At 47.7% G+C, this 11,883-nt stretch overlaps 1 protein-coding gene across 4 annotated transcripts in view; it reads left to right on the plus strand.

Annotated features, from left to right (window-relative positions):
- The window catches only part of numb (NUMB endocytic adaptor protein), a 95,113-nt gene extending 86,125 nt beyond the window's left edge, over window positions 1-8,988 (plus strand). For 2 of the 4 annotated variants that reach the window (XM_056296438.1, XM_056296441.1), the window contains 4 exons: window positions 2,416-2,620; window positions 4,465-4,770; window positions 5,425-5,568; window positions 6,522-8,988. In XM_056296438.1, the coding sequence (XP_056152413.1) occupies window positions 2,416-2,620; window positions 4,465-4,770; window positions 5,425-5,568; window positions 6,522-7,273 (1,407 nt within the window). In that variant the 3' untranslated portion in view covers window positions 7,274-8,988. Of the gene's footprint in view, window positions 1-2,415; window positions 2,621-4,464; window positions 4,771-5,397; window positions 5,569-6,521 lie in introns of all 4 variants that reach the window. The other 2 variants (XM_056296439.1, XM_056296440.1) reach the window with 2 other exon arrangements.
- Window positions 8,989-11,883: the final 2,895 nt, after the last annotated feature.

Below are 11,883 nucleotides of genomic sequence, written 5' to 3' on the forward strand. Positions count from 1 at the left end.
TGATTGCAGTATACTTGTATTTAATTGCTGATCTTTGCAGTGCATGCATGATGTACAAACATTGTACATTTTGTTTAAAAGTATTCCTATAGTTTGCACTAGCACCTTGGACCATCCCCTAAAACGCTGAATTCCAACAAGCAGCCCGTGGGACAAGTCTGGCTCGCGAGAGCCAAATGTTTGGCCTGCGCTGACCCATTGGCAGTAACGCACCTGTCACAACATGAGAAATAAAGCGCGTGCTGCTCTACTATATTTTGACCTCGCCCCACCCCATAAACTTGACCTACACCATGGAGTGCGTGTTAGGGCCCTCATGCACCAGGCCGACGGCCTGACATTGGCTGACGGCCGACCGTCGGCCTGGTGCGTCTGGGACCCTAGTTTTTGCGGTATGTCCCGCACCGTCAGCACTAGACGGACCTCTGATGGCAGCTTTTCGGCTGATTCAGCATGTTGAATCGGCGGAGCCTGTCGGTGAGAGAGCTCACTCTGATTGGCTGTTCAGCTTAGCGAATCAGTGCAGAACGTACATGCTAGTTGGCTGTCGGCTGTAGTCTTAGCGTAGTGTTCAAGGGCTACTTTTTGGCCCAGACGGCAGGTGATGTGAGGTGACGCAACAGTCGGCCTTTGTCAGCGCTAGTCGGTTTGGTGTGTCTTGGTCCTTAGGCGTAAGACGTACTCCGCACTCTCTACAGTCCTTGACTACACAGAGTCACTCACCAGCTAAGCCAAGGATTATCAATAACAGTCCTAAACCAAGAACATGGTCTGTGCGAAAAAGCAGAAAGTCGACCCGGAAAACTGTCAGTTCAGATCTGACTGACTGATGAGTATTATTTTGTTTTACCGGACCATGCCAATGCCAAACTGACATGCTTGATATGCATGCAGATAATCTCAAGTGGCACTTCAACACTATGCATGCTGCCAGTTTTAATGCCAGCTACCCGACAAAATCAGATCACTGCAAACAAAATATAGCGAATATGATGACATCATACAAGCACTCCATTTCTACTATCTGTAAATCAGCATCGGCACAAGAGAGTGCAACAGGTGCATCACTGCATGTTTCATGGAGCCTTGCTAAAGCTAAGAAGCCATTCGCTGATGCTGAGTTGATTAAAACGTGTGCAACTGATATGCTTGGCGAAGTTTTAAGTCATGATGAGAAAAACAAGAAAATGGTTGTGGAGCTATTAAAGCAGGCAACATTGTCGGCTAACACGACAACAAGAAGAGTAGAACTTTTAGCAGAGGAGTGTTTTTCCAAGTTACTCACCGATTTGAAGAAAGCAGAAGCCATATCACTAGCCATAGACTCCTCCTGTGACCGAACCGAAATGGAACAGCTTTCTGTGTTTGCAAGATTTTTGATGGGAAGACCTTTCGGGAAGAGCTCCATTGTTTGCTTCCTCTGCCTGGGTGCACAACTGGGGAAATCATCTTTAATGAATCAACACAGTTCTTTGAGAAGAACGGCTTGGATGTGAGTAAAATTGTGTCCGTTGTCACCGATGGGGGGCTCTGTCAATGGTGGGACAACACAGGGGCTTGGTAAGCAGGCTTGCCACTGTTTAGCCAGTGCTCTTAGCATTTCATTGCATCATTCACAAATCAGTGATGTGCACTACACTGTGTGGGAAATTAAAGAGGTGACGGATCCTGGAAACTAAGACTAACCTTCCAGCTAGTCCCTACACTACGTTACCATCTGCAAAAGTTAGTTCTTTCCCTCAGGTGAAGTTAGTTCTTTCCCTCAAATGAATGCATTTGAACTTGAGTATGTAAGCCTACTTGACCCATGTGTATGTACACGTTCCTGTCTAGGGGTGTATCAGAACCACTCACCTCTCCTAGCTGAAACTCCTTACGTCTTCCACTAGCAGCCTCTGATGTTTTGGCTAGCTCGTAGGGCATCCCCTGTTAGTTTTTGCCTTACCTCTGGGCACGGCCAGCTCAGATGTTGGCTCTTCATTCGGAAAAGCAGGAGAAGTTCCCGTAGCTTTTGAGATGTGCAGCACAAAGTCTGGACCTTTGTTGCTTCACGTAGTTCTTGGCGTGGTTGTAATCACCACGGTCCCCTAGTTCTTCATACCGAGTTGTCGCAGGTGTTTTCACTCATCTCTCCTTTTCAGCTGTCGAGTCGGCGTACTAAGGAGGGCTTGTGACCTGCCCCCCTATGGAACAATCAGCCTCTCTCTGACTCCTAACTCCACCCCTAATTCTAGATCTAAACCAAACTAAATTTCTCATCCTAAGTCCAAAACCTATTTTCACATATTTTCAGGGGCAGTGTCTTCAACACTGATGCCACACTCCTGCTGATTATACCTAGAGGCGAGACACTGGGTCCTAGTGGACCTTAAAAGTTTCGAGTTTAATGACATCTTTCCTCTTTTTTTCCTTCAGGGGGAGCGTCTCAGCCACGCAGTCGGCTGCGCATTTGCTGCCTGCCTTGAGCGCAAGCAGAAGCGGGAGAAAGAGTGCGGGGTCACAGCCACCTTTGATGCCAACAGAACCACCTTCACTCGCGAGGGTTCATTCCGCGTCACCACAGCGACAGAGGCGGCCGAGCGGGAGGAGGTCATGAGGCAACTACAGGACGCCAAGAACGGTTGGTGGGGTGTTTTTTCTGACTTTAAATCCTGCCCCTGGACATCTGACTCAGAAAAACATTATTTTTCTCCGCACACTAGCCTATTTATGCTTCCAGTCCTGGTTCTGGTTAATGTTGTTGTCAACCTCGATCAGTGTTTATTCGCTCAAGGACCAACCAAGAACTTAATCAGGCCAATCTTTTGTTAAATGTTGGCCAGTTGGAAAAACTAGAATAGTTACATTTTTGAGTGTATATCGTGAGCATTTTTGATATATCAGACAATTAACTTTGGGAAACTGTATTTTTCCGGAAATGGATTTAAAGTGTTGAAGAGCAAAATGGTTTGAAATGGCGTTTGTCCCTCAGTTGCTGTGCAAAGCTGGTCTCTTCTGTAATGTTATTCATGATAGCACACTCCCTTTTAAAGCAGCAGTAGACAACTTTTTTGCTTTAACTTATCATTATGAAGTAAATGTTGATTGCATAGTGTGATGTCTATAGAATAATGATACCATCGGTGTTTAGATTGGTGCGCTATAAGCCTCGCTTTCACTATGCAATTCTGTCTGCACTGGGTACGATCTCGTGGGGAAATGAAGGCTCGATTTAAGGCACAAAGGAAGTGTGTCAACCATTACGCAACCAAAATTGGAAGAGGATGGCGCTTTTGTTTTCCCCGGTAGCTATCGGTAGCCATCCTCAGTAGCAGAAATGGCGGACGGTAGAACAACCGAAGTGACAGTGGAAACCGGTAAGAGAAAAAGAACCCTGTTGACAGAGGAGGCAAAGAAGGCGAAGAGGGAGAGTGATAGAAACAGAGGTAAAACAAGAGTGAACCACAGACAGGCATTCATTCGATGGAGCGAGCTCCAATGTTGTATTGAACTATGTTTCCCTGTCGAGATCTGTTTCCGCTAGCCAGGTGAAAGTGTTTCCATGGAAACAGACTAGCACCAGTTACAATTAGGTTAAGTTAAGCGTTAGGTTAAATTTAGGGTTAGGTTAAAGGTAGGTTATGGTTAGGGGTAGGTTTAGGTTAATCAAGCGTCCCTGTGTTGTGTCGAACTCTTGCTCGGGGGAAACGGATCTCAGCGGGGATCGACACCTGGGACTTGAGAGGGTATCATAGCACTGAGATCAGGGTTTCTAGTTCAAATTGGGATTCTTACACTTGTTTCTTGATTTGGATAGTAGCCAGGCTACTAATAAAATGAAATTGGAATAAATGCTGCTTGTGCAGGCCCACTAATAGCATAGACAAGTTTCATTCGGGAAAGTTATCTAACTTAACTTTGTGCTGGAAACATACCTAAATTTGTAATATCATAGAACAAGTAATATAGGTTTATCCGGTCCCTATAATTGTGGGTGGGATCAAGGATAAAACAGTGGGGGAGAAAGGAAAAATAGATATGGACGGTGACAAATTCAATGTTTTTTGTTTTTTTTTTGCTCTTGGGGTTGCACAGTCGACAATAAATGGTCCGCGTTTGTAAGGCCTGGCAATTGGTGGTCTGTGGCCTAGTACTGGTCCGCAGCCTGTTAGTTGGGGACCGCTGCGATGTGCGTTAGCATCAGTTAGCTTGCTCACTTCACTGGTGATGTTTCCCTCTGTGTGTTGCCTGAGTCAGGCTGTCTGGATGTTTAGAGGATATTTTGAAACCTGTCCGTCATTGACAGGGACACTTGATGACGCCCACTGAAATGATCTGTTTATGAAATCAGCTGTTAGAAGCAGAATAATACAGGTCAACCAATGTGCTCTCGTCACGTCAGATTAAATCACACACGGCTCTCAGCTACATCAGTTCAGTTGATCACTAACAGCTGTTGTATCATGTCAACTCTTTCCTCGGTAGCAGAGACTGATGTGAAGGTAGCGGTTCCTGTGAGCTTGGCCGCATGTGCAACCAATTCGACGGCACCCCAGGCAGGAGGGTCCCCATCCCCGTCGTCCTCCCCACCGCTCTCGTCGTCCACCTTGGGGCCCCAGGCCATACCCCGCAGACACGCCCCTGCCGAGGCACTCGCTAGACAGGGCTCCTTCAGAGGCTTCCCGGCCCTCAGTCAGAAGACCTCCCCATTTAAACGCCAGCTTTCTCTGCGCATGAACGAGCTACCCTCCACCATGCAGCGCAAGTCGGACTTCCCCATCAAAAACACAGGTGAAGCCCACAGGACCCTGGACAGTCTGTACGCTCAGCCCTTGTGTTTCTCCACCAGTTTTAGTGATGACTGCAAAGCAGAATGCTCTATTGACTTATCTTGTTATTCAGTAGCTCATTTGAAAAACCAAATGTGACTGCACAACTAAAGGGGAGGGCAATATCTGGAAACATCTGACTCTTGAGATAATAATCTTGGTGGGAAAAAAAAATTGGATTCAGTAGTTGAATTCTCTTGAGTGTTATTGAACTTCAAATAGTTTTTTGAGCTCCATCCCCAATTTTTTTCAGTCCTTCAAGATAAGGACCTATCTTTGAGTGAGCATGTTGCCCATCCGTCTATCCATCTTCTTTTTTTTTTTTCCAATAACGGCAATAGGCCCACAGTCGCAGTGGCTTTAGGGCCAAGAGCAGCCCAGACATCCTTCTCTGTGACGATTTCTCCATCTCTTACTGTGGGGGGGATGCCCACGTTTCCCAAAAACAGCTAGGGTATATATAATTCCTGCAGCAGACAATGTGCAGTTCATCCCTCCTTTAATTAGACTGCATTGCACGTTGCACTACCATCACCTCAGAAAAATTCTGCTGAAGCTTCTTGTTTATTCGCTGGTGTTTGTCTCATAGAAGTGTGCTCTGGTGTCCCTCCTCCAGTCCCAGAGGTAGAAGGAGAGGGAGACAGCATCAGCTCGCTGTGCACCCAGATCACCACAGCCTTCAGTGGGGCCCCAGAGGACCCCTTCTCCTCAGCCCCCATGGCCAAACCAGCCTCTTCCCCACAGTCTCCTGTAGCACCAGGTAATACTACTACTACCACCAATTATTATTATTATTATTATTATTATCGTTGTTGTTGTAAACATCATCAGTATAGTAGCTCTTTTCAAAAGGGCTTTACAAAACGCAAGTACAGTACATTGATTGAACCAAAATAATAACTGCATGAAACACTAAAAGTTAAAGGATTAAAGAAAGAAAGAACATGGACATAAAACATCACAAGCTTACAAAAGGGTCAAGCTATGAAAAATTTGAAAATTTTGAAAATAAAATTTGAAGAGAGGACAGAGAATTGGCTAGCCTTCGCTAGGAAAGGCCATTCTGAACCGCAAAGGCCCAGTCACCTCTGGTCATGAATTCGGGCCTTAGGACCGTAAGAATTGCAGGTCCTGGGAACATGGGCTGCATTCAGGTTCATGTTGGGTTAACAAGTCTGTGGTAACAATGCTGAAACAGCTCCTGACCGCCTGTATAAATAGCTTAAAATGTGAATCATGGTGTATCTGCGTACTCCTCTCTCAGGTCATAGTTTAGCATGTGTGCGACAGTTTGTCAGAACCATTGCTAGACTGCATGTGACTGTCCTGCATGTTCTAACGTTCAGCCAGGCCACTGTTGTTAATCTCGCCTGCGTTCCCCGTGCTAATTCACCTCTCTAATCTGCTGTAGTGAACGGCACCGCTCCTGCCTTCTCTGTCACTGCTGCTACCCCTAACCCCCCAGTTCTGCCCCCTCCGCTGCCCGCTCGAGACACTAATCCCTGGGCTAAAAACCCAGCTGCAGTTCCTGCCTCAGCTCAGCCAGGTAAGCCGCCTGAGAGGGGGGCTCTGGTTTTCATGCCACTGTTAAAGTCACAGATGTACTAAAACCGTACTATTAGAACAAGCACTATGTGTTGTCCACTATCCATAGTTTTTTTTTGTACTGGCTGTATAGTCCTCATACTTGTCTCACTCGCTTTCTTCATACAGGAAGTGACTGGTCATCCCCAACACCGGTGATAGTAGTCCCGCCTACGTCCTCCCCAGCCATGCCCTCCCACAAACGCACACCGTCGGAGGCTGATCGCTGGTTGGAGGAGGTGTCCAAATCTGTCCGAGCCCATCAACCCAGCCCCATCATGGCAGCCGTGGCCACACCCCCGGGCCCGCAGTTCACCGCCCCCATGCCTATGCCTGTGGCATCCGTACCCCCGCTGGCCTTCATGCCGTCACTGCCCTCCGCAGTGCCCATTCTGCCCCCCCGCCAGCCCACCTACCACACCCAGGCCCCCGCCTCCTTCCCCATGTCCAACGGGCTACCTTTCTCACAGCCCAGTGTGCCTGTGGTGGGCATCACCCCTTCGCAGATGGTGGCCAATGTGTTTGGCTCAGCCGCTCAGCCCCAGCCATTCTCTGCCCCACCCGCCGCAATACCCCAGTACGATGCGCACGCCACCGGCACCGCCAGCCCTTTCAGCAAACCCCCCCAGCCGGCCGCCGCCCACCCTGCCCCACTCCAGCCGTCTAATGGCAGCATAGCCTTCAACGGGTCGGACAGTTGGGCCATCCCCTCCCAGCCTGCTCCCACCTCCCCTGCACCCCAGCTGCCCTCCCAGCAGCAGGCGGATGCCTTCGAGGCCCAGTGGGCAGCCCTGGAGAGCCGCTCCCGCCAGCGCACCTCCCCCTCCCCCACGAATCCCTTCTCCAGCGAGCTGCACAAGACCTTTGAGATCCAGCTCTGAAAGACAGACCGTATTTGGGAGTAATTTATAGAAGAGAAAAGACTGGAAACTACAGAGACCTTTTCATTGTTTTTAAGCGGGCTGGAAATAGGCTGGATAGGAGAGGGGCAACGTTCCCATGTCCCTTCCCCTCCTCCTTGTGTCGGTGACCAAGCTGGGCCCCAGGGGTGGAGAGGACCTGCAAAGATGTTTGAGGGCAATGAGCGACCCGACATGGCGGGTCAGAGCTCTGGACCGCAGTGGAAAAACCAGTTGCCGTTTCACACCGGGCATTTCATGAGCATTTCCTGTCATGCGGCGTGGCCCTCGTCACCCTGCGGAGCAGCAGGCACGGCTGAGCCTTACGCAGCCCCGTTTTCCGCCCCGCCATCCCTCGAAAGAAAACCAAGAAATCTGATTCAAGTGTTACAACGCCTGTGCCCTGCTCAACTAGTCACCCCCCTGCCCCCCCCCCCAGCTCCCAGCATCGCCTGTTAGCAAGAGATCTGACTCCTCCCTCCTCCAGGGCAGAAGGACCGCAGCACTGAGAGAACTGAGCTTCCTGACAACAGTTTCTCATTTATAACTTCACAATCAGAAGAATAAAGTGAGAGAATGCCAAAATCTTTATTTTTATGCATTAAGTATATTTTAAATAGCTTTGAAATCTAACAGAAGAGTTGTAAGTAATCTTGCCAAAGGCACAGGCTAGCTACAATGAAATGAGTGGATGTGCTTGTATACAAGAAATGACCTTATATATTATACATATATATATATATATACATATATATATATATAAAGAATCTATACTGTACACTCAGTTCACGGCAGTGCTAAGTTTTAATGTGATATAGAGTTTGCGTGAAGGGACAGCTGCTTTACTTTTGTGTTTTTGTTTTTTTGTTTTTTTTTTTGTTTTGAAGATGACTCTTTTATTGCCGTCTATTGCATCCTGTGATCGGATGTGCAGCATCTCACTGTAAATAGGGTGTCATTGCAGCAACAATCAGTGTGGACCCAGCAGCAGCGTCGGTGGTGGTGGTGGTGGTGGTGGTGGGAGTGGGTGGTGGCAGCCAACTGGTCCCCTCTCCTACCAGTCAGCAGCATCACTTTAAACTGTCCGTTTTTGGTAGTTAAGTACTCGTAAGTGCTTGACGTTTCACTTCCTCTGTCTCCATTTTCATTCTTTTATCTTTTTTTTTTCTTTTAAGGTAGCTTTTATTTTGTATTTTAACACAACGGGTAGCGTCATCCCCCGTTACTCCACCTCTGGTTTTATTATTTTAAAACTTTTTTTTTTTAAAGTAGCGTATTTCTAAATTTTTATTTTGCACAAGCACTAAAATAGATGATTTGACCTCACAGGGTGACTATGATCAACAGTTGATGGTTGGTGATATGGGTTAGTCCAGCCTGGTGCTGCAGCAACACGGAGCGCGTGGCCGAGGCGGGGAGACAGGCGTCCTGCCCTGAGCTCCAGCCTCCCGGGGCTCCTGACGGCCTGGGCTCTGCTGTTCCTGCTCGCAGCTCGAAAAGGATGGGCGAGAGTTCAATCAGTTTCGTCTTCTCGTCTGATTTCTCTGTTAATACTTTTATTTTTTAAACCTAATCAAACCTGTGAATATGATCTATTGTCTGATCTATTTTTGTTTTCATTTTGTAATTATTTCACTTTATTCCACTTCTTTCCAGAAATACTGAAGCTAAAAGATTGAATAAATTGATGGTGGTAGAGGAAAAAAAAGTTGTGTGTGTATATGTGTGTGTGTGTGTGTGTGTGTGTGTGCGTGTGTGTGTGTGTGCTCTTCATTGTTGTGTATGCAACAATAATGTGATCTGTTATTTGTCAGTGAGTACCAGTAGTACACTGCACATAATGTGTCTCGGGACAGAGTTCCAACTGCAGTGGCGGCTGCTGCTAAAAAAATGTAGGGGGGGCGCAATTTACCTTGGCGCAGCACACCTGACAGCTGCTTTAATGTCCACAGAGTTCTTAAGAAGGACAATGTAGCCTATAGATTTTATCAGGGTTCGTAGACGGTGGATGATTGACAGTCGAGATGAGGCGTGGTGGTGGGCGTGAACATGATTGACAGCCAGGAGAATTGTCCAATCACATTAGATCAAGAAACATTAAAACTACCAATTCGCTGCCAATAAAAGTGGGCGTGTCTGGGGCGCACAGAACTGCGCCCCCTGGAAAATGTGAAACAACCAATCAGACAGCAGCCTCGGGTCACCTGCTCGCCAAGAGTTTGAGGGCTTACATGAGGTATCGCTTGGCCGGCGCCAGGAAGTACACGTATTCAGACAGAAACCAACCAAACACCACTTGAACCAATATTTAATGGCTGGTGACAGGCGCTCACAGACTGGAAACACTTTTGTTTCATAATTATTTGCATTATACAACCAAATTATGTTTGATTTTCACCTCTTGATATTAGAAGGGGGCGGCGCCCCGTACTGGCCAGCCGCCTCTGCCAGGTGGCTTAAAGACGAGCAGGGAAGTATGAATCGACAACATGGGGGGGGGGGGCAAGATCAGTAAAGACTGAGAACTAAGAAGTTACAAAGTTCCGTATCAGGCCAGCGATCCTTCTTTTGGACGATGAAGGGGTCCGGCTGCGTTTTTAAAAACCCCCGCCCTGTACCGTGGGCGGCGCCAGCCAGAAAACCGCGCTCCGGTCCATCGTTTCCGGTCTAGAGACCGGTGTCGCGCCGAACGCTGACTGCCGTCCGCGGGAGCGCGCGCAGCCAGCTGTGACCGCAGCTGCGCCATCTGGATCAAGCGGCCACAAGATGCAAATACACACAACTTCATGTCCGTGGTCATAGCGCAGGTATGTCTTTCTGAAACTTTCACGTTTCTTGTAACCGAATAATCCCAGGTGTGACCAACGATCTTGTAAACTACTAATAAGACACGTTAGCCCCTAGCTAACGGGTCTGACCCTTTAGCCGAGCGGTTAGTGACGTCGCCTTGTGGTGCAGTACACCTCGTATCGAATCCCGCACCGGGCAAGAAAATAACCGGTCACAATGTGTTCGCGGTTTAATCAGGCGTGACATTCCTACGTGATTATATAATATATACTGCTGTTTCCGGTGTTTACACGTGTCTGGTGTGTCTAATATCCTTGTTTATATTTGGAAACTAAACTGCAATTAACATGATTTACGGATGGGTTATATGCAAAATAAAGAAATGATCTCTTTTGCAATTATCCTAACGACTGTGCCCTAGATTATACAAATCAAATGTTATGTAAGAGTAACAATTCCAGCCCCTTTTAGCAGTTCAAATATATTTAAAATGGCAATAGTAATACAGCCCATAAAAGGCAGTTTTCCACTTGCCAAAAAGGGATTGCTGCAGCTACCTTTCCCCCCGAAAGGCTGTTTCTGCCTCCGAATGACTCGATTTCCTTCGTGAGGGGTACACTTTAAAGAGGATAGCTCACCCAGTCCCTTTTACCAGGTGGGGTGCCTTTAAAGGGCCAGTACAACCAGTCACAAGTTTTCCACTTGCCAAAAAGTGATCGCAGCTCCTACCTTGTGAATGAAATGTTACTGGATTCAAAATGAAATTACCTTTTATTTTAGCCAAACCACGATTTAAAAATAAAAGTGTTATTAGCTGGTGTTTTTGTCAGCATCACCAGCACCTCTGCGCGGGTGCCCCACAGGTTGGTCGATAGGTGGCGCTGCGGAGTTTGGCAGAAGATGTTTACCTTGACGAGCTTTTTTTCGTGGCGGACGCCACGCTGTTCGAGCGGATCCCTTCTCGTAAAAAAAGGACGCACCATTCTTCTTAGGCCAACTTCACACATCTTTTTAACCAACGGTGACCCAGGACTTTAACTAATGGCAGCACACACATCAGCCAACAAAAGGTGGTGTAACCGGCCTGCTGGGCATGATGGAGCGTCTGTCCTGACAGATGTAGATTCTCGCTGCCAACTGATGACCCCCGGAGGTGCTGCTCGTGCCCGACTTTTAACGTTTGAGAGACGTGTCAGAAGTTTGGAGTGATGTACCCTTAATGTCACGAGAACCGTTTAGTATGGGGAGCATTACTGCCACTGTGTTTTGTTTTCACAATGAAAAACATACAACTACTACTGCTACTTTCGGCTGCTCCCGTTAGGGGGCGCCACAGCGGATCATCGGTTTCCATCTCTTCCTGTCCTCTGCACCTTCCTCTGTCACACCACAGCCACCTGCATGTCCTCCCTCACCACATCCATAAACCTCCTCTTTGGCCTTCCTCGTCTCCTCTTCCCTGGCAGCTCCATATTCAGCATCCTCCCCCCCAGTATACCCAGCATCTCTCCTCCACACCTCGCAATATAATAGCCTAATTGTTTACTTGAAATTAAACAACAACATTTTGTTTGGTTTTTCTTTTGATGTGCTATTGTAGTTGCCTGATTTCAGACAGAATCGTCAAGTCGTTACCCTCCATCTCCATCTCGAGTCTGACGTTGCCTCCATAACAGTTCCCCGAGGGAGGAGACTCGATTCCCTTCTAACCAATCACCAGAGCCCAACCTATCCGCCCGGATCAACGTCATTTAAAGTCGGCGCTGATGCGTAACCATGGCGACACACTGGTTTTTGCCGGG

This window comes from Lampris incognitus, chromosome 16, assembly GCF_029633865.1.
Source record: "Lampris incognitus isolate fLamInc1 chromosome 16, fLamInc1.hap2, whole genome shotgun sequence".
Classification (NCBI taxonomy): Eukaryota; Metazoa; Chordata; class Actinopteri; order Lampriformes; family Lampridae; genus Lampris; species Lampris incognitus.